The sequence below is a fragment of the Saimiri boliviensis genome, chromosome 12 (genome assembly GCF_048565385.1).
Source record: "Saimiri boliviensis isolate mSaiBol1 chromosome 12, mSaiBol1.pri, whole genome shotgun sequence".
In the NCBI taxonomy this organism is placed as follows: Eukaryota; Metazoa; Chordata; class Mammalia; order Primates; family Cebidae; genus Saimiri; species Saimiri boliviensis.
In genome coordinates, this window is record NC_133460.1 from 28432879 (window position 1) to 28456220 (window position 23342).

Sequence of the window (23342 nt, forward strand, 5' to 3'; positions counted from 1 at the left end):
TATTTGCACATTCTTTTGGGGGCTTTATTTTTGCTAAAAAGTAGAATTCACACAGGCCAAAAAAAAAAAAAAAAAAAACCACATGCAAAATATTTTCGTGCACACCTTTAACAGGCTACATTCCACTTATGAAACCTTACCAAAACAAAACAAAACAAAAAATTCCAAAGCCAGAATACTGGGTTGAAAAGCTAACATTATAAAAGCTAGGTTCCTAACACAAACACTGCAGATAAAAGTCACTCCATTGCAAAATGTTTATAAATATTTTTTATTCTTTTTTGGTTTTGGGACAGAGTTTCACTCTTGTTGCCCAGGTTGGAGTGCAGTGGCACTATCTCTGCTCACTGCAACCTCTGCCTCCAAAGTTCAAGATTCTCCCACCTCAGCCTCCTGAGTAGCTGGGACTACTCAGGCGTCTGCTACCACATCTGGCTAATTTTTTTATTTTTAGTAGAGATGGGGTTTCACCATGTTGGCCAGGCTGGTTTCAAACTTCCGATCTCAGGTGATCCACCCGCCTCGGCCTCCCAAAGTGCTGAGATTGCAGTCGTGAGCCACTGCACCTGGCCTATAAATGTTAAATTAATGTCAACAATGAGGAGACAGGAACTGTAGCTCCAAAGTGTGCTCCCCACCATGGATTATGAAAAATGTTGTTTGGTGTTGTAGGATATCCACAATGTAAACTTGAACTAGATAGCCTTACTCCTAACACTACACCAGACTCAGACACTTAGCGAACCACACTCAAAACTACCTTCTTTTCCTGCTACCTTTTAAGTGTTCTGGGTTTTTTTTTTTTTTCTGGCAAGTAAGAGTCCCTCAGAATCTAAACGTGCTCTGAAATGTAGAAATGTAATAAAGGACTGCGGTGAAACTGTCCTTGGAGATATTTCACTTTTCTTGTTAATGATCATACACTTTTTAATGATCGTGTGTGTGTGTGTGTGTGTGTGTGTGTGTGTGTGTGTGTAAAAATCTTTAAAAAGAGATTTTGGAAACTGAATTCTAGGGATTTTTTTTTTTTCCTCAAGACAAGTCCCTGATAACTGAATAGACAGTTTTTGGAGAAAACTACTTAGAGCCTGTCCGTACAGTCAGCAACCTCCTTGTTCCTGCATATTTGAACTTTCTGAAAATCACAGAATGCTCCAAGGCACTTGTCTGCAACTCCTGACAAATCTCCAGGTAATCCTAGCAGATTTTATTCTGCCTGGTGCTTTGTATTCACCTTCTCGCAGATCCAAAGGTAGGAAGGGCCCTGTGGCAGGAGCACATTCATGTCTCTCCCTAGTGCTCCCTGGGGGAGATTGGTGGCTTTGTGCTTGGCAAAAATAGGGGCTTCCTGCTAGGAGCACAGCTAGCTGCTTCCTTCTCCCGCTTAGAGAAGAGACATTCGCGTAAGATGGCAGTTCCCTGGAAGTCTCGGTCCTTAGAAGAAAATAATTCTAATGCATTCCCATAAAACATTTCAAACGTGCAAAGAGAAAAATCCAAAACGGGAGTGAAGACAGAGTAGAGTGAGTTGGAAAAGACCCTAAATATCGTGCTCAAGTGAGAAACATCCACGCAAACCGCCTGCTTCAATGCCATGTTGGATGAGCATATTAACAGGGCTTCCTAAAAAGGAAAGTGACTATACCATTTCCAACTGCAGAACCTAAGCTGCCTTCTTTATCACCAAACAGCTTTAAGATGCTTACCTAACTCAAACTATCACTAGTATCGTAAAGAAGTTTGAAGGCCCAAGTCTACTTCAATAAATATTTAAATAATAGCTAGATCAACTCAGCTCATACATTTTCAAAATATTGGCCAAAACAGCAAATGCATATATATCAGTGCATCTCTTCCTTATAGCAGTTAGCACAATTGTACATACTCAATGTGCTGCCTTTAAAGGAACATTTGAAAAGGATGGTACAGACGTGAAGGTGGGAGGTCCTGTCTCCTCGTGTGTTCTTACTGAGGGTGGCAGGAAAGTTTCCTCTTCCCCACCCAGAGTTTGGGCCTGTGAGCCTATTCTGCCATCCTGTTTCAGACACTGTCTCTCTGTCTCTCTTTTCCACAGGCCACCAAGCCTGTTTAAGATGGAGGGTACTGGGGGAGACATCATAAGTGACCAGTCACAGGTTGGAGTGAAATTCATGCACATAACTGGACGCTTATGCTAACGTACCTCTAAAAGCTAAACAAAGGCCAAAGACAACCCAGAGCCTTTTAAAAAATCTCTCACACACTGCAAAGCAAAACTGGAAAAACCCAATTCTACTTTCCCATCACAATTCAAAAAGGAGCTAAGCCTTCTGGAGACATTGGATGTTTCAGACTGAGAGAGGGTGGCTGACAGGGTCATCTTTTCTCAGCTGTCTGCAACCTGAGCCAGAGCCCTTCCTGGAGCCCTGGCAATTGCCCAGTAGCTCCCAGAAGACATCTCTTTGGACATCCGGGCTCCCATTAGAATGTTTCAAGTTTGTTCAAGGTCTGAAGTCTGATGCGCAGAGGTAGCTCCATGACGCTAGTAATGGAATAACACTTCCTTTTTTGGTGAGGAAAGCCCAATGGGTCTTAGCTAACAAGCTCTCAGCTATGACTCTAAAAATACCCTGCAGCGAGTGCTGTTTGGCACTTCAATTTGTTTGCCAGGGGAGCGCTTAAGAACTCCACAGAATGTTTCAGATTCTCCACAGCTGCTCTGAGCTCTGTCCTCCTCTGGTGACCGCAGGAAGTGTATCGCTTTGGGAAAGCTGCATGCTGCTTTTCACTTTTGAGTTCTTGGAATTCTGCTCTAAACATCTGAAGTACAATTCCAGTCTTGGATTAATAACTAGCTTGGTTTTGAATCTTCATTTGGCTCCTCGTCTGAACTATGCAAATACATGATCTGTGTACAGAAGAAAAAACCTAAAATTATACTTCCAAAGGGCTCAGTCACTTCCTCTCTCTCCCCGTACCCCCCAGAAGAAACTTCAGCCTCCCGAATCCTTTGTTGCCAGCAGCAGGAGCAGCTCCGGGCCTTGTCAGCACAGGCGGCCTTGGCCGCCTACACATGGATGGCGTGTGCGTGCTTCTTGCACAAGGGTCTGTCCTTCTTAGAGTAGAATGGCTGCCCCTCCAGATTCACATGGCAGACCTGGGACAGAGAACAGACCTGCGTAAGACCCACGTGGCAGGGGACATGAGCAGACCTCAATCACTCCTTTAAGAAAAAGCCCTGGCAGGCACGGTGGTTCACTCCTGTAATCCCAGCACTTTGGGAGGCCAAGACAGGCAGATCATTTGAGGTCAGGAGTTTGAGACCAGCCTGGCCAACATGGCAGAACTCTCTCTCTACTAAAATACAAAAAATTAGCCAGGCGTGGTGGCAGGCACCTGTAGTCCCAGCTACTCAGGAGGCTGAAGCAGGGGAATCGCTTGAACCCCGGGCAGCGAAGGTTACAGAGAGCTGAGATCACACCACTGTACTCCAGCTGGGCAACAGAGCAAAACTCCATCTCAAAAAAAAAAAAAAAAACGAAAAAATTACCCAGGTATATTGGCATGCACCTGTAATCCCAGCTACTCAGGAGGCTGAGGCAGAAGAATCATTTGAACCTGGGAGATGCAAGTTGCAGTGAGCTGAGATTGTGCCACTGCACTCGAGCCTAGGCAACAGAGCAAGACTGTTGTCTCAAAAAAAAAAAAGAAAGAAAGAAAAGAAAAAGCCCTGCCCCATGCATTCCAGAGAAAAGGCAACAACCTATTTCTCCCATTTTGAATTTTTTTTTTTTTTGAGACTGAGTTTAGCTCTTGTTCCCAGGCTGGAGCGTAGGCATGATCTTGGCTCACCACAACCTCTACCTCCCAGATTCAAGCAATTCTCCTACCACAGCCTCCTAAATAGCTGGGATTATAGGCAATGTGCCACCACACCTGGCTAACTTTTTGTATTTTTTTTTAGTAGAGACGGAATTTCTCCATATTGGTCAGGCTGGTCTTGAACTCCCGACCTCAGATGATCCACCTGCCTTGGCCTCCCAAATTGCTGGGATTACAGGAGTGAGCCACCACACCCGGCCTCTCCCACTATGAATTCTTAATGATGGAAGCAGAGTACATGGGTTGGACTATATAAAAACTAAAATTCCTGAAGAAGACAGAATAGAATCAAATGAAATTAATTAAATTTAATAGAAAAGAGAAAATATACACTATGAAGCAGACCAATTCATGCTATACAAAATGTTATAGTCAATACAAGTTCACAAGTCAATAACCACAGAGAGGATTAACACCTAAAGAAAATCATTAAAAAACTAACAAACACATCAGAGAAGATTATACTCACTAATAATTAAAGAAAAAGCAAATTAAAACTGCCCTAAGGCCAGGTGCAGTAGCTCATGCCTGTAATCCCTACACTTTAGGAGGCTAAGGCAGGAGGATCGTTTGAGGCCAGGTGTTTGAGATCAGCCTGGGCAACACAGTGAGCCTCTGTCTCTACCAAAAAAAAAAAAAGAAAAGAAAATTAGTTAAAAAAAATTATAAGCAAAACTACCTGAGATACCACTAGACACCTATTAATCTAGCAAGATAAATAAAACAGAAAAACCTCAATGGCTTGTCACCTTTAATCTAACATGCCTCTAGACAAAAAACTTTAAAAAAAAAAGTATTCAATCAAAAATCAGCAATGCCAAAAAGAAACAAGGCCTACTGGTGCATTGCTAGGAATCCATGAGTCAGCTCAGTGTTCCGCAGGGAATCTGGCCATATTGAACAAGAGCCATGGAGATGTGCCTACCCTGTAACCCAGTAATGCCACACCAGAGAATTTTATCCTGCAGAAGCAACTCTGCAGAACAAGAAAGCAACGCGTGCTCAACTAGAAACTGAAAACTACTAAAATTTCTCTCAATAGAAAGATAATTCAGTAAATTTTCATGGTGCATTTTCCCAGTGGAATGCCACCATTACAAAAGATAAATATGGAGCCAGGTGTAGTGGCTCATGCCTGTAATCCCAGCACTTTGGGAGGCCAAGGTGGGAGGATCACAAGGTCAGAAGATCAAGACCATCCTGACCAATATGGTGAAACCCTGTCTCTACTAAAATAAAAAAAACAATTAGCTGGCTGTGGTGGCACGCACCTGTAGTCCCAACTACTCAGGAGGCTGAGGCAGGGGAATCACTTAAACCCGGGAGGCGGAGGTTGCAGTGAGCCAAGATCACGCCACTGCACTCCAGCCTGGCAACAGAGTGAGACTCCGTCTCAAAAAGAAGAGAAAAAAAGATAGATATGGAAAAGTATGCAGAGAAAGAAATGAAAAACAAAAGAGATGAAATTCTATATCCCCATAATGACAACATATAGTCTGAGGCTGGAGGCATCCCAGAAAGAAGAGAACTAATTAATATCTGCGGGGGCTACCATGTATCAAGCAAGATGACAGACACTATATACAGCAGCTCATTTAATTTTCACACAAACCTTATAAGATAGGTATGCCTTTCTCCCATGTCACAAATGAAAAAACTGGGGCTCAGAGGGTCCATACGTCTTGCTTAAGTCACAGACCTAGTAAGCTGTAGAGCTGGGAATCTCTGTCCACGTCCATAAGGCTCCAGTTCTATGCTAATTTTTCCCATATCCCATAGCAGAAAGGGGCTGTGTTTCCTTGAAATTGTTCTGGGCTCATGGTTTGTACAGAGTTAGCCCTCTGAATTTGCTGGACTACTAGTATGTAAGCTGGGCCCTGGGTTGGCAATATGCCAGTATGTTAGAGTCTGCCAGGAAGTCACATTGGCTGGCATGGGCCCCAGCCTAGGAGAAGGCAGTGAAGATCTCGGCTGGGGGGCAGAATTGGGAGCCATCTGCAGGGCACTGATATCTGGAGGACTGCAGGTGGAGTCCCCACATACAGGTATCCCCCATGGAGACAGAGAAATCAACCTCCTGAGTTGAGCTTGGGGCAGTGTGCATGTGCCGAATCCAAGATCGTTGGAAATGAAAAGGGCACCACGCTGGCCCCGTGTGCAAGACTCTGATGGCCCAGGTGGGGATATTATACCTGGGATCACACAGGGCTTCCAGTGGGCCCTGGGAGCCAATGAGCTACAAAAGTGTTTGAAAACATCCCAGGTGGATGCAGTGATGCTGAGTATAACCAGGCTGGTGTGCAGGCCTCAAGCTGCTGGTGACGATTTAAAGACTAGTGCAAAAAGATGGACACTCAAGACCTAACTGGTAAGAATGGGCTTTAGGGAAGACAGAAAGGCAGCTCTGGAGTGAGGCGGCCTGTCAATGACTGCAGCTCTGGCTGGGAGACCCTACCTGGTCCGGGACAATGCTGCTTGCTTGTGAGAACGTTGGGATGAGTCAGGCTGGGGAGGGAAGGTGTCCAGAGACTGAAGACCAGTGAATGAGGAGGGGACAGAACCTCAAAGACGGTTCATAGGTGAGACTGGGTTGAGTGTGGGAACCCTCACAGGGAGTTGTGCCCAGTGTCTTCTTCATGCATGGTGGCTTCATGGTGGAGGAGGCCTCTTGCCCACCCTAGCACAGGTGGCAACAGGGATGTTCCAACCTTCAGGCTCTGTGGCTGGGTAGCATCAGGGCCTGGCTCTAAAGGGGTGGTGACCATGGACAGTGCTGACTGCAGGTCCCAGCAGAGTTAGGGTAATAAACTAGGCCAGCTGCAGTAGCCCCCTAGGACTGCCTACAAAAGTTATACCACTGCCCATTCCCTCCTGATACCCACACCAGTGGGGAAAAGCAAGACTTAGAGCAAAAGAGGAATTGGTAAGACATTTTTTCTCCACTAAGGTTGGACCCTTTCCATTGGAATTCCAGTGCAGACACCAGACAGAAGTTTAACTTTCACCCTGACCCATACTGCACTTTTCAGGCTCGCAGCCTTCACTTTATATGCTTTGGACTTGAGGGATATTGTCCTGTTCTTTTTAATTGCTCACATCTGTTGGCTTTGTTCGCCTTTCAAGATTCTAGAGTCTGCGAAGGTGGAGACTTGTTCTGGGACACTCTTGTTCTCCCCCAATGCCAGGAATGGTTGGTAAACTGAATTAGTCTAAAGAAGGTGAGAAAACAGCACATCAGCTGGGCGAGCTACTCCAGATCTCTCTTCCTAATTTTTTGGAAGTTACAGGAAAATACATGATCATCAAAAGTGATTTGGAAATATGAAGTGATACAAAGAGGTCCAAAAAAAAAAAAAATCCCTTAAGTACCTCAATGTCTTCCAATCAAAAGATTTCTTCCCAAAGTTAAGAACAATGTTCCACTTTGCTATACGTTGACAGGGCAATGACTGCTGTGCAGGCTGGGTTGGAGGGAGACCTAACGATCTCCGTGCTGATCCTCCAAAGGGCAGTGCTATACGCTTCTCACATGCTAGACTTCACTCTCTGGAACCTATACGTAATACCAGCCTGAGCCACCCCAAGCTTTATAGCTTCTTCTGGTCTCTCTCTTGGACTTTTGCTGTTGTGACTCAGCTAAAAATCTGAGGCTTGCAGGAGCAGACCCACACTTACCTTTGCCACGATTCCCTCTGCATATGACACAGACCTCTCATCAGCCGGCCTGTGGAAAACAGGCCTTCTGTGCCACTGTCTTCCTGGACCTTCCCCAAGTCTCTTGGATCCTTCCAGAAGTTGGGTAACCAGACGTACAGGCAGTGCCTCAGGACTAGACAAGCTATGGCTTGAACGTAAGGTTCAGAGAGCCCTGTGCTGCGCCTGACACACGGGAGCTATGACTCTGCAGGGGACAACCCCAAAGCCAGTCTATTTACACCATTGTCTCTTTTTGGAAAGGATGTATTTAAAACACCCTCAAAGACAACTAGAGAATTTGTTCAAAGAGCTGGAAAATCAGAAAGTTAAGGGGTTGAATTGTATTCCACAAAAGCCACATGCTGCAGTCGTAACCCGTCATCTAGCCTACCCAGCACAGGGATGTAGCAGTGACCTTATTTGCATATAGAATTTTTACAGATGTAATTAAAATGGAAGTTAAGATGAGGTCTGGAGGCTGGATGTAGGGGTTTACGCCTGTAATCCCAGCACTTTAGGAGGCTGAGGCAGATAGATCACTTGAGGCCAGGAATTCAAGACCAGCCTGGCCAACGTGATGAAACCTCGTCTCTACTAAAAATACAAAAATTAGCCAGGCATGGTGGCATGCACCTGTAATCCCAGCTACTCAGGAGGCTGAGGCACATGAATCACTTGAACCCAGGAGACAGAGGTTGCAGGGAGCTGAGATTGTGCCACTGCACTCCAGCCTGGGCAACAGAGTGAGACTGTCTCAAAAAAATAAAAGAGAGAGAGAGAGAGAGAGAAAGATGAGGCCTGGAATAAGGTGAGCTTTTAATCCAATATGACCAGCATCCTTTTAAGAAGAGGAAAAGAAGGCCGATGCGATGGCTCACACCTGTAATCTCAGCACTTTGGGAGGCCAAGGTGGGTAGATCACCTGAGTGAGGTCAGGTGTAAAGAGACTAGCCTGACCAACATGGAGAAAGCCTGTCTCTACTAAAATTACAAAATTAGCTGGGCATGGTGGCGCATGCCTGTAATCCCAGCTATTTGCGAGGCTGAGGCAGGAGGGTCGCTTGAACATGGGAGGTGGAGGTTGTGGTGAGCCAAGATTGTGCCACTGCACTCCAGTCTGGGCAACAAGAGTGAAACTCTGTCTCAAAAAAAAAAAAAAAAAAAAAAAAAGAGAAGCACACAGGAACAGACACACTCAGAGTGGAATGTCATGTAAAGACATACACACAAGGCTGGGCGCGGTGGCTCAAGCCTGTAATCCCAGCACTTGGGAGGCCGAGGCGGGTGGATCACGAGGTCGAGAGATCGAGACCATCCTGGTCAACATGGTGAAACCCCGTCTCTACTAAAAATACAAAAAAAAACTAGCTGGGCATGGTGGCGCGTGCCTGTAATCCCAGCTACTTAGGAGGCTGAGGCAGGAGAATTGCCTGAGCCCAGGAGGTGGAGGTTGCGGTGAGCCGAGATCGTGCCATTGCACTCCAGCCTGGGTAACAAGAGCGAAACTCAGTCTCAAAAAAAAAAAAAAAAAAAAAAAGACATACACACAGAAGAGAGATAGCCTTGTGACAATGGAGGCAGGGACCGAAGTTACATAGCTGCAAGCCAAGGAATGCCAAGGATTGCTGGCAACCCCTAGAAGCTCGGAGAAAGAGGATGGCCTCCTGTCAGCCCTTGATTTGGGATTTCTGGCCTCCTGACTGTGAAAGCATACATTTCTGTTGTTTGAGCTATCCGTTTGCAGTAATTTGTCAAGGCAGCCCTAGCAAACCAACACACAGAGTGAATACAGTGTGTCCCACAGATGGCGGGGTATGGAAGCGAAGTGTAGAACCAAAAGGATATGGCAGCAAACTTTATGACTAGGGTCATCCTATGTCATCAGTCTATAAAAATTATTCAGGTAGAAACAGTACAGATATTTCATACATTTGCAAAATTTACCTTAGAAACTCTAATTTTAAAAAAATAGTAGGGGTGCCTTAATTTTCCTATTCAGAGGGGTGTAGTGACTCATCCTGTAATCCCAGAACTTTGGGAGGCCGAGGCAGTTGGATTACCTGAGGTCAGGAGTTTGAGACCAGTCTGGCCAACATGGCAAAAACCCATCTCTACTAAAAATACACAAAATTAGCCGGGTGTGGTGGCATGTTCCTGTAGTTCCAGCTACTCGAGAGGCTGAGGCAGGAGAATCACTTGAACCCAGGAGGTGGAGGTTGCAGTGAACTGAGATCATGCCACTGTACTCCAGCCTGGGCAATGAGCAGAAACTCCGTCTCAAAAAAAAAAAAAAAAAAGTTCCCAAATCAAGTTTAATCAATGACAGATTGACATTATGGAGCTTTCTCAGGGATGACTGTTTCCTACCTCTCCCTCAGAGTCTAAATGTCTGTAGGCTTACCATCATGTGCCCACCCAAACCCCAAATGCTCAGAAGGAAAATGCCAGTCTCATATTAAAAGTGACCCAGCTATTCAGCAGAAATAAGCAGCACATAGTTAATAGTTAATCCAGGGCTTATCTCCTGGCAGCTATATATCAAGAAGGGACCACTTAGGAAAATAAAATGATACTCAGTCTTGCTTTCCAAAGGTTCTACTAAGGGAAACCCTATCTCAGCTTTTCATAGGATTAGTAAGTAAGCGCCAATCTAGTATTCAAGGTAACAATTTAGAGGGGAAAACCCTCAAGTCACTCCATCATATCTGAAGCAGCATGTAACCATGGGAAGCCAACTGCTCCTCTCAAAGCCAAGCACTGGCTGCTCTTGCTCACTGACAACACTGCTGGTGAGGCAATCCACTGGTTTGCCAAATCCTGGGACTCTCTGTTGTCCTTAATGAAATGGAAAGTAACAAAGCCACATTGATTTATAAATAATTACTAGGAATGAAACTTTGTTCCACTGTGACGTATCAAGGCATCATGGTGTTTTTCAGCTTTTAAAAATGATCAGGATGTCAGAATGCTAGTGTGGCAAGGGATTTACAGGGCTGGTCACCTGACTCCCACTTCCTCCCTCCTGCCTCTTTTCAGAAAGCCAGAGCCCCAAGCTAGAGACATACCGCGCAAATGAAGCAGGTGTCGTGCCAGGTGTGCCCCAGGGCTTCGATAAACTTGTCGCCAGCCTCCACGGGGAAATCACAGCCATGACACTTGGTGCTGAACAGATTGATGTAGTCTGAAATGAAAAGCAGAGTGAAGACCATGCACCTAGGAGGGCAGTGGGGACCCAAAGCCAAGACAACCCCAAATCAGCGGGCAGGATCAGGAGGTGAAATCTAATTGGTTGTCATTTCACAGACAAAATACTCAGTTACATGACTGCTAGTTTTCCATTTTCCAGTCATTGCACTGAAGTTGTTCAGACTCAGGCTTAGACACCACTTTATGTGGGTGTGATTTGCAAACACTTTCTGGAATTGTCATCAATCTTCTGCAGGGAGATTGTCTTCTCTGCTTCGGCCCCCTCTGAAAGACCAAATAGATCAAGCCCCAAAGAGAAAAAAATTCACGTTTCCAAACAGCTATGCTTACTTTGGAAGAATGAGGGCTCAGCATATTTTAGAGTTATAGAATGTTCTTTGCTTGCCCATTCTTCTGTCATGGGGCATTTGTGCTGACAACAAGTTTTCACTACTATAAATAGTATTTGAACTACTTTAATGGGGCATGTCCTTCTCCTCCTCTGTCCCTACCCCCAACCAAGGATATAATGCTATTAAATCTTATTTATATGATGCTTTGCAATTTTCCAAGCGTTTTCACGTGGATGGTGTTATTTACAAGTATCTCAATGTCAGGGACAACTTCTTAGCTTTCTTTGCACTCCCAGCACAATACCTGACACACAGTCAATATCCACAATATATACAGGGAATGAATGCATTAACCAATCAATCAGTTAATCAATGAATAAACCCGATCATCACAAAATCCCTCAGAGATTGAACTATGATTATCTTTTTGTTTTGTTTTGTGGATGAGAAAACTGAGACTAAAATTGGTGAAGGGTCCAGCCAGGGTCCCACAGCTGAAGCACAGTGGGTCAGGTTCTTTGCTCCTTCACCAGGGAAGCTGTCCTCTCTGGCCCAAAGGGGCTATAGTTCTACCACACTGGCTTTGGAACATCTCTAGATTATTCTAGAGAAGCTCCATCTCATTTACAAAGCCTCATCCCTCCTGAGAGGTGTACCCATCCCTCCAAACTCTTCCACAGTTGGCTTTTTCTTAAGTGATTTACTGTTCTTCTAGTGGACAATATGTCCATTCATTGTCTTAGACCACATACTGAGTACCAGTGTGTCATGGGAGTTCAAACTTGGACTCTGAAAAAAGGAAGAGCTGGGTTTGAATCCCAACTCTATTAAGGAACGTTCAAACCTGGGGCAAGTTGCCTAACTTCTCAAGGCCTCAACTTTCTCATCTATACAATGGGAATAATTATTGTGCTGAACTCGTGGGGTTTTGAGTGGATTAAATAAGATAACATAAATGAAGTATTTGGCACAAACACTAAAAAATGTTGGCTCTTATTTTGAAAGTCTTGGCCAGACATGGTGGCTCACACCAGTAATCCCAGCACTTTGGGAGGCCAAAGCCAGTGGATCACTTGAGGTGAGGAGACTAGCCTGGCCAACATGGTGAAACCCCATCTCTACTAAAAATACAAAAATTAGCTGGGCATGGTGGTGAGTGCCTGTAATCCCAGCTACTCAGGAGGCTAAGGTAGGAAGAATCTCTTGAACCCAGGAGGCAGAGGTTGCAGTGAGCTAAGACTGTGCCATTACACTCCAGCCTGGGCAACAGAGTGAGGCAAGACTCTGTCTTAAAAAGAAAAGAAAGTCTTCACGACTGACACAAGGAGGGAGGGAAGGGAACCATGATTTGGGTGCCATTGTGTTTCTTGTTTAATCCTCATGGTATCTCTGTGAAGAGACGACATTTCCATTTATTTATTTTTATTTATTTATTTATTTATTTTGAGGCAGACTCTCTCTCACCCAGGCTGGAGTGGAGTAGCACGATCTCTGCTCACTGCAACCTCTGCCCCCTCACCCCGGCTGGGTTCAAATAATTCTCCCACCTCAGCCTCCCGAGTAGCTGGGATTACAGGCATGCACCACCATGCCTGGCTAATTTTTGTATTTTCAGTAGAGACAGGGTTTCACCATGTTGGCCAGGCTGGTCTTGAACTCCTGACCTCAAGTGATCCATCCACCTTGGCCTCCCAAAGTGCTAGGATTACAGGTGTGAGCCACACACCCAGCCTAGTATTACCATTTTAAACGGGAGGAAACTGACTGGATAGGTTCCATCACACAAGTCTAAAGGAGGGGCCCCAGTCCTGATGGGACTCCAAAGTTCATCCTCCTTCTATGGCTTTGCGCTGTCTCCAGCTCCTTATCCACCTGCCGTTGAGCTTTGATCAGTTACACTTATCTGTTGCATATGTTTTCCAATATATAGCTTCCCCTTTTGTGCTTAATTGTAGCTTGTCATGCAAATGTTCTTATGTATCCCAGTCCATCAGTCCTCTCTGATGGACTACTTAGTTTCTTTAGTAAGCAGAAATGCATTGCCTTGCCAGAGCTAAGAAAACATCGCTCTGCTTCCTTTAGAAAGTCACGGCACAGGTTGTGGTTCACTTGGTGCTCTGCAGGAACTTACTTCCATGTGGTATGGGTTGACCCTTCTCCACCTAAGGACAAGCCCTGCACCCCACTTCCGACTTCTTTCTCCTCATTCCCAGGTGGTCTCATGGTGCCCTGGACTTTCTCTTACACCTCCATGCTTCTGTGTAAACCAGGCCCTGGGCTTGGAAAACCATCCCCACTTTCTGTACCTCAGAGAATCTCTGCAATCCTTTGTGATAGGCTGTCTTTCAGGGAAGTCTTCATCTCCTACCTACCCCAACCAAGAGAGATGAGATGGCCTTGCTGAAGGCTTTCCCTGGGCTTCCCTCCTCCATTCATCCATGCATCCTATCCATTCATCCATCATCTCTTTTTTTTTTTTTTTTTTTTTTTTCAGATGGAGTCTTGCTCTGTCACCCAGGATGGAGTGCAATGATGTGGTCACAGTTCACTGCAACCTCAACTTTCTGAGTTCAAACCATCCTCCCACCTCAGGCTCCTGAGTAGCTGGAACCATAGGTATGCACCACCATGGTCAGCTACTTTACTTTTTTTTAGAAACAGGGTCTCCCTATATTGTCCAGGTTGGTCTTGAACTCCTGGGCTCAAGTGGTCTTCCTGCCTTGGCCTCCTAAAGTACTATGATTATAGGCATGAGCCACAAAGCTGGGCTGTGTTCCATATTTAAATAAAAATAAAAATTAAATTAAATGGTTCAAATAACCTAATTAAATAGTGATTCCTTCTCTTACTGGCTTTTCACAGATTAAGCTCTTAAAATGGCTTAAATTTACTTCTGGAATGCCTAGTCTTGCCCACTGATAAATTTTTCTGTTTTAAATTCAATTCTGTGTAATTTGGAGAATTGCCACTTTGTTTTAAATTAGGTAGCATGGGTCTGATCCTAATACATTTTTTTTTTTAAGTTTGTATTTTTCTTCACTTATTTCTACAAAAGGAGAACGTTGCTGGTTCCTAAGTCTGCATGGGCCTTTTCCACAAGGAGCACAATCTAGCTCCTCGTTTATTTATTCCTTCCTTTATTTCTCCCTTTAAGTCTTTCTAATTTTCTTTGATTCTCTCTTGTCCCAAGTTGAATTCCTACCCTTGAATTTAATGGATTTTATTGCTGTTGTAAAAGGATTTCCATCCATCAGATTACGGGTGCTCTGTGTTGAAAAGGGGTTTAGTACTTTTCTACAGCTGTGGTTCCCAAACATCAGAAGCACGTGGAGGGTTTGTTGAAACACAGCGTGCCAGGCTCCCCTCCAGAGTTTCTGATTCACCAGATCTGGGGTAGGGCCTGAAGATTTGCATTTCTAACAAGTTCTCAGGTGATGTTGCTGCTGGTGCTGGAATCACACTTGGAGAAACACTTCTGATTCCCACACCTAACTGAAACACCTGGGTAGGGTGGGGCACCCTGTGAAATGCTGCTTCCGTAGCAGCTGAGGTAAGTCTGAAAAATCTATCTTCTCTCTAGTTTGTTAAGCTCCCTTGGTGACTGTGATGCCAGGTTTGGGAGCTGCTCAGGTGCAGCTTCATCTGTGAAGGGCTGACCCCCTACCTCTCTTCCTTATATGCAGATGTCAGCTTACCTTTGCAGCCAACTGAAGCATTTTTTAAGCCTAGACCCTATCATTCTGGCTCAATCCGCAGATTTGATAGATCCCGTCTGTGTCTTCTTCCAAATTATCGATTAAAATGATGAGACATAAAAGTGAAATTTCACCTCATACCCATTAGGATAGCTACTATTTATTTATTTATTTATTCATTTCGAGATGGAGTCTCTCTATGTCACCCAGGCCAGAGTCCAGTGGCCTGATCATCAGCTCACTGTAACCTCTGATTCCTGGGTTCAAGCAATTCTCCTGCCTCAGCCTCCTAGTAGCTGGGACTACAGGCATGAGCCACCACACCCAGCTAATTTTTCTGTTTTTAGTAGAGATGGGGTTTCACCATGTTGGCCAGAACGGTTTTGATCTCTTGACCTCGTGATTTACCTGCCTTGGCCTTCCAAAGTGCTGGGATTACAGGCGTGAGCCACTATGCCCAACCTAGGATAGCTACTATTTAAAAACAAAACAACAACAACAAAACAAAACAAAACAAAACAAAAAACAGAAAATGACAAGTGTTTGCAAGGCTGCAGAGAAACTGGAAGATTTGTGCTCTGTTAATGAGATTGTAACACAGTATAGCCATTATGGAAAGAAGTATGAGGTTCCTTACAAAATCAAAAATAGGCACAGTGGCTCACACCTGTAATTCCAGCACTTTGGGAGCCCAAGGCAAGAGGATTGTTTGAGCCCAAGATTTCAAGACCAGTCTGGGCACATAGCAAGACCTCATCTCTACAAAAAATTATGAAAATTGGCTGAGCATGGTGGTGCAGGCAGAGGTGGGAGGATCAACTGAGCCCAGGAGGACAAGGTTGCAGTGAGCCATGATGGTGCCATTGCAATCTAGCCTGGGCAACAAAGTGAGACCCTATCTCAAAAAAAGGAAAAAAAAAATAGAACTATATGGTCTAGCGATCCCATTTCTGGATATATACTCAAAATATTTGAAAGCAGAGTTTTAAGAGAAATTTGCACACCCATATTCATAGCAGCATTATTCACAATAGCCAAGAGGTAGAAGCAGCCCGAGTGCCCACTGATAAATGAATGGATCAGCAAAATGTGGTCTATCTACACAGTGAAATGTTACTCAGCCATTAAAAAGAAGGAAATTCTGATGCATACTACAACATGGATGAAACTTGCAGACATTATGCTAGGTGAAGTAAGGCAGCCTCAAAAAAACAAATACTGTATGATTTCACTTCTATGAGATATCTATAGCAGTCAAATTCATAGAAGCAGAAAGTAGAATGGTGGTTACCAGGAGCTGGAAAGAGGGAAAAAGAGGAAGTTGTTTAATAGGTGGAGAGCTTCTGATTTGCAAGGTGAATGTTTGCCAATTGGAGGTTTGGTTTCCAACAGTGTGAAGATACTCAATACTACTTAACTGTACACTTAATAATGGAAAAGATGGCAAATTTTATACTATGGTTTTTTCCCACAACTTAAAAAATGGCAAGGTCAGAACCAAGCACAATGTCCCACGGCATGACACGGGGGACCTCCCTCCTGGCTGACCCCAATATATTTTATTAACTCTAGGGTAGGTTAACCAACCAGGCTTGACTTTACCTAACAGATATCTAGCCTTCCTTCACCTTGCTCATCATAATATCTTTATAACATTCAACAAACACACCGCCCTCCCCCAAAAATTTGTTTTTGTTTTTGTTTTTGTTTTTGAGACAGAATCTTGGCTCTGTCACCCAGGCTGGAGTGCAGTGGCATGATCCCAGCTCACTGTAACCTCCACCTACGTGGTTCAGGCGATTCTCCTTCCCCAGCCTCCCGAGTAGCTGGGATTACAGGTGCATGTGACCACACCCGGCTAATTTTTGTATTTTTAGTAGAGATGGGATTTCACCATGTTGACCAGGCTGGTCTCAAACTCCTGACCTCATTTGATCCACCCTCCTCGGCCTCCCAATGTGTTGGGATTACAGGTGTGAGCCACGGCCCCCGGCCTCTGTACTCTTTCTAAAATAAAAATTGGATTGTATTATTTCCTTGCCTTAAACGTTTCAGTGATGCTTATTGCTTAAGGAAATGCATTGTAAACTGTGCTCCATGGAGAGTTCTGGGTCTCCCGGAGCCACTTCACAGACCACTTCCGTTGCCCACTTACCCTGGGCAGCTGCTTTGCTAAGAGTTTTGCACACATTATCTCAGTTAATCCTCACAACAGCCTCTGAAGGAGATGGTCTGGAGAGGAAACAGAGGCTTACAAGGGGTAAATACTTTGTCCATGGTCACCCAGCCTGGAAGTGGCCCATGTGGGATTTGAGTCTGGGTCTCTCCAGGTACCTTGGTGCCTGGCCAACACGTTTCTTTTCTAATTTACAGTCAGGGGAAAGAAATTTTATTTTGTTTTGCTTTTTTCCTTGAGGAACTGAATGTTTTCTTCTTTCTGATTTTAAAGTAAACTAACTTACTGTGTTTCTCTTTCTGCCCTCAAACTCGCTACCCAGTCAGTCCCTGCAGCTGTGTTATTCTTCATAATCAGCATGCCTGCTTCTCCTGCCTCTGATTTTCTGGTTCTACTGTCTTAGCCTTCATGTCTGTGTTACCTTTTCTGGCACCTGCTTCAAGTCGTTTCTGAAGGGGGAAGTCTCTGAATAAATGAGTGAGTGACTAACTCCCACCTATCTAATGAAGTTCTTTGTCTCCTGAATTTACAATAATTTCCTTGGCATTTTAAGAAAACATATAGCATTTTTGGGGTACAGAGAAACTCTGAATTCACTCAGTGAGATTACAGGAATCTGAAGGAACATCAAAGTCTGATAAATATCACAGGGGCAGCAGAAGGGGTCTCTATACTCCTTGTCTGGTTTAATCCTCAACACAGCTCTGTAGGCAGGTGTTTACGGATGTGGGAAGTAAGGCTCAGAGAAGGTTATTAACTTGCTCAGGGTTACAAAGCAGCCCAAAGTGGAACCAGGAATAGAATAAAGGACAAAGTCCACAGCTAAGGCCTTTTCAGACTAGGCCTTGTGGTCTCCAAATCAAAATAACCTGAAAGGTTTCTCAAGTGGTTATAAGATGCCAAATTGGGCCGGGCGCGGTGGCTCAAGCCTGTAATCCCAGCACTTTGGGAGGCCGAGGCGGGTGGATCACAAGGTCGAGAGATCGAGACCAACCTGGCCAACATGGTGAAACCCCATCTCTACTAAAAATACTAAAAATTAGCTGGGCATGGTGGTGCGTGCCTGTAATCTCAGCTACTCAGGAGGCTGAGGCAGGAGAATTGCCTGAACCCAGGAGGCGGAGGTTGCGGTGAGCCGAGATCGTGCCATTGCACTCCAGCCTGGGTAACAAGAGCGAAACTCTGTCTCAAAAAAAAGAAAAAAAAAAAAAAAAGAGGCCAAATTGTGATCTGCATTTTTTTTTTTTTTTTTTTTTTGAGATACAGGGTCTTATTCTGTTGCCTAGGCTGAATGCAGTGGTGCTCTCACAGGACACTGCAGCCTCGAACTCCTGGACTCAAGTGATCCTCCCACTTCAGCCTCCTGAGTATCTGGGACTACAGGCACATGCTGCCACACCCGGCTAATGTTTATATTTTTTGTAGAGACTGGACCTTGCTATGTTGCTGGTCTCAAACTCCTGTGCTCAAGTGATTCTTCTGCCTCAGCCTCCCAAAGTGCTGGGATTAAGATGTGAGCCACCTCACCCAACCAGATCCACATAGCTGATGCGTAAAATAAGCTATAGACTCTGTACCTCACTCTCCCCAAAGCTGCAACCATATGGGCAGGGGAGATAGTTAACTTCCTTTGTGTGATATTAACATGATTCTGCCATTAAAAACAAAACAAACATTTCTTCCAGAAATAAAGGCCTCTGGGTGGTCGGCAGTGAATGGATTAGAGAGGAGTTATTTCCCTGCACCTGCCCCTTTCTCCCAGAGTAGGGCCTCCCCACACACCATCGCCAAAGTGTTCCTACCTTTCTCACAGTAGGGCTCCCCATCTTCCATGTGGAAGAGGCTGTTCCCGAAAGGCTTCTTGCAGGCCGCGCAGACAAAGCAGGTTGTGTGCCACGTCTGTCTCAAGGCATGCATCACTTCCTAGGGGAAAGAGCCTGAGCTCAGGACAGAAAGGAGAGAAGGAACTGGGCTTGACTACCCCACCAGGCCCCAGCCATTGCCCCAGCATCGTACCAGGGAATAGGTCAGGAAAGCCCAGGATGCTGGCCTTTCACTCTGAAGAAAGACCCAGGGGCAGCAGAGAAGGGCTTCTCACTCTCCAGCTGGGTGCCAGGTTCTGTGCATTCTTACATAAACTGTGATGCTTAATCCTCCCATTAAATCTGGGAGGAAGTACTGCTTATTACTGTCATTTACCAAAGGGGCATTGAGGGTCAAGGCCACATTCTGGTGAGTGGTCAGGTCAGGCTATGAAGCAATCACTTGCTTTGCAGAAGTTCCACCTCTTCAAGCTGTGTGGAACAGGCGCACAGTCATCCCTTGCATCAAGTTCATTTATCTCCAAGTTTATTGGTGGCAAACCAATTCCCTTCTAGGAAAAAAACGGAGTTGCTTTCTCTCTGTTACCGGCAACTTCTTGGCTTCCTAATGGGACCCCACGATCTTGGGGAAGGGCTGGGAAGAGACATAGTCAGAGGAAGGGGAGGCTGCCCACTTACCCCCATAATTTTGGTGTTGCACTTGGCACAGATTGGGGCAAAGAATTGCTCATAACATCGCTCACAGTAAACGTTGTTCTGCTCTTCCACAAAGCACACATCTGCCAGGGAAGTCTTGCAATAGGCACAGTTGAACTCTTCAGGGTGCCAGGAACGGCCCATGGCTACCAGAAATGGGCCCCTGGGGAAGCAGAGAATGGCACCCAGTAAGGCAGCCCCCAGAACTTGGAACTAGATATTTTAAGAACCCCAACACTGTTTATATTTTTATCCAATAACTCTGACTTTTGTCAGAGTTTTGTTCTGATGAAATAATGTGAAATTCAGAGAAAGCGCGTGCAGAAAGGTGTTCATTGTTGCATCACTTACAATAAAGAAAACCAGGAAGCAACTCAAACATCCATCAGCAGGGAACTGGGTAAACACATGATAGAATTCAGTTGACCACTGATGATGATAGTAAGAAATCCAATAATGATGATGCTGATGGCTAACGTTTATTAAGTGATTACTCTGTGTTAGGCTCTATTCAATAAAACTTTTACATTTCTTAACTTGCTTAATTCTCACAACAATCCTATGCAGTAGGTACTATTATGATACCCATTTTCAGATGGGGAAACTGAGGCACACAGAGTTTGAACAACTTGTTTAAGGCCATCCGGCCAGTAAGTGGTAGACCAGAATACAAACCTGTATAGTCTAGTTCCAGGTTAGCAGTCAGAACAGTGGGCCTATGAGGACATGTTTTTATATTCTAATTTTTACTTTTCTGGGTTTTCTAATTCTTCTCTAATGAGTATATATTACTTTATTTTATTTTATTTTATTTTTTATTTTATTTTTTAAAACAGAGTTTCACTCTTGTTACCCAGGCTGGAGTGCAATGGCGCGATCTCGGCTCACTGCAACCTCCGCCTCCTGGGTTCAGGCAATTCTCCTGCCTCAGCCTCCTGAGTAGCTGGGATTATAGGCATGTGCCACCATGCCCAACTAATTTTTTGTATTTTTAGTAGAGACGGGGTTTCACCATGTTGACCAGGATGGTCTCGATCTCTTGACCTTGTGATCCACCTGCCTCGGCCTCCCAAAGTGCTGGGATTACAGGCTTGAGCCACCGCGCCCGGCCTATTACTTTATTTTTAAATAAAAGTATATTTTCATGTATATAAGCTCATACCATACATGCACACAAACATACTATATTCAAACAACAGCACCCTTGGTTCGTGGCTTCTAAGTGTGAAATCACTTGTTTTCATTTTAGTCTGGCAGATGCTCACCAATGCCCTGAGCAGCCCAGGCCTGTCTGTGGAAAGACCCAGAAGCAACCCTAAAGGAAAACTGGGTCAAAGCCAACACTGTCTTACAACATGCCCCGTAAACCTACTGACAAGACTGGTGATTCCCAGAACTCAGCCTTAGCCCAAGGGGGAGCTCCTGGCACCAAGCACCCTGCTGGAGCTTCACCCACGAACCTCATGCCATCCTCCCAGCTCCCCAGGGGAGTGGGTGTCACACAGGTATGGAAGCTATGGCTCAGAGAGGTCAGACCAGAGGGCAAACCAGAAGGACCCAAGGCTTTCTCCCTACACCTGCCTCCTACCCCCATCTCTCCCCACCAGGGTTTAGACTGTGGGCAAGTACCCCGCACACACGCCCTTCCAGTGCCCCAGTGCAGGGGCACAGCTGGACCATACCGGATGACGTTGTTGCAGTGGCCACAGAGTGGAGTCCGGCTGCTGGCTGGGAAGCGCTCAGCCCTCTGGACGGTCCCCCTGGCAAGTGGTGGCGCCTGGGGACCTGCTGGGGTGTAGGCTGGGCCCCCCCGGACCAGGGTCTGCTTGCTGATGGAGGTGGTGCTCTTGCCAGGGGCAAACTTCTGGGAGAAGCTGTCATCTGCCACCCAGGGTGGACGGCTGGCAGGCTCTGCAGGGCCCCCGCTGTAGGCCGCAGAGGATGCAGGGTTATAGTTGGGGGCGGGCGAAGGGGTATAGGTTGGTGCAGGGGATGGAGTGTAGGTTGGGGCAGGTGAGGGGGTATAGGCAGGGGTAGGTGAGGGGGTGTAGGCAGGGGCAGGCGAGGGGGTGTAGACAGGGGCAGGGGAGGGGGTGTAGGGAGTTGGACTGTAATTGGCCCCTGGGGACGGGCTGTAGGTAGATGCAGGCACTGCAAGCCAAAAAACCCAAAGAAAGATGTGTCAGGAATTCATTCTTCCCAGTTCCCCTCAGTCCCAGCCAGAGAAATGTACAAGGTGACTTTAACACTAGAGTAGTACGATTTCAGTTTTTTCAGGAGATTTGTTCCTGAACTTCTTGATGGCCCAGATCTGAATTCTCAGCAGGGTGTCCAGGGAGCTAGAGAGCAAGCACAGCTGAGCGTTGAAAGGGCTGGAAAAGGGACACGGCTATAAATATCTGCAGCTGTGCAGGGTGAGGCTCCACCAGCCCTTGGCTGCCCAAGGCCCGCATAAGACAGGGAGTGGGGTTAGAGGTACCTGGGCAGGGATAGGTGGGAGTGGGTCAGCTCACTCTTGACTGTGAGAAACTTTCTGTTGCACTCTGACCAGTGATTTGACATCTGAAATACCTCCCTTGGCATGAGTTTGCTGAACCTGGACCTAGTTCAGCCCTCAGGACAAAGCAGATGACCTGGCAGCTGGGTTTTCAGGTTCAGGTTTCAGGTTTAGCTACAATTACTTTCTTGAAAAACAGCTTGGCTTGATTTGTATTGGGGGGAAATTCCATCTTGGTTTGATTAAGGTGGGGGATCTTGAAGAAGGCATTTTGAGGGTGCTGGGCAGAGACTCTAGGGCAGGCGTCCCCAAACTACGGCCCGCGGGTCGCATGCGGCCCCCTGAGGCCATTTATCCGGCCCCCCACCGCACTTCAGGAAGGGACACCTCTTTCATTGGTGGTCAGTGAGAGGAGCACAGTATGTGGTGGCCCTCCAACGGTCTGAGGGACAGTGAACTGGCCCCCTGTGTAAAAAGTTTGGGGACGCCTGCTCTAGGGTGACACAGCCCAGGTGCAGCTGCCTTCTTGGCCCATGGCTGCCTCGGGGACCTCTGGACCTCCACATTGCTTTGGTAGAAGCTGAGAGTGTGTCTGAGTGACTGTCTAGAGATTGCACAGGCAGTCAGAGTGCAGGGAAGAGAAGGCGCGGCCTCATTTCTGCCACCCCCTCCTCCAGCTCCCTGAGACCAGAAAACCTTTTTGGGGTCACAGCACAGAAGAAGCATTGCAACTGCTTACCCACAGCCCTCTCGGGCCTGGGCCCTCAACACTTAGCCAGGGCAGACCTAGCTGTGCCCTGTATACAAGGTCCAGTGGCCTTCTCTTCCAGCGAGGGAGGTTCCAGAAGCCTCACCTCATTTCAGTCTGCTCTTCCAGAAAGAGGCCTCATTCCCCCCACCCTAGGAAGCATGTCACGCAGCCTCCCTCCCCATTCCTGAGCTCAGCCTGGGCAGGATGGACTGTGCTGAGGCAGTTCCCACACCCACACCCCGCTCCTGCCCCCGAACCGACACTCCAGCCTCAACCTGAAGAGGAAGGTTTTCCTCGGGGCTTAAGACCCTGGCCCCACCTCCAGTCTCTCTTTTCCACCTGGATCCCCTGGGCCACCCGGGACACCTTCCACTCCCAGGTGACCCACCCTTCAGACCTGGCTGACCTGGAAACCCCTGTGCTGGGGGTGAGTAGGGACCAGGTAGATAGGATCCATCCATGTTATTGAAGGAAGGAGAGAGAGAAAGCTCTTCACAGCCCTGCCCTGGAGCCATCCTGTGAGTGAGGCCTTTGAAAGGTAATACCTTCTCCATAAGGAATCTGCCTCATGTTTGGGGATAATGAAGCACATAGCATGCCACCTGAAT

General features: G+C 46.1%; 1 protein-coding gene across 4 annotated transcripts in view; it reads right to left on the minus strand.

Annotated features, from left to right (window-relative positions):
- LDB3 (LIM domain binding 3) overlaps positions 1-23342 on the minus strand; it is a 70091-nt gene continuing 46749 nt past the window's right edge. For all 4 annotated transcript variants that reach the window (XM_074382185.1, XM_010340553.3, XM_039477787.2 and 1 more), the window contains 5 exons: positions 21169-21637; positions 19469-19649; positions 18770-18890; positions 10623-10738; positions 1-3136 (listed from right to left, as the gene is read on the minus strand). In XM_074382185.1, the coding sequence (XP_074238286.1) occupies positions 3047-3136; positions 10623-10738; positions 18770-18890; positions 19469-19649; positions 21169-21637 (977 nt within the window). In that variant the 3' untranslated portion in view covers positions 1-3046. The remainder of the gene's footprint in view (positions 3137-10622; positions 10739-18769; positions 18891-19468; positions 19650-21168; positions 21638-23342) is intronic.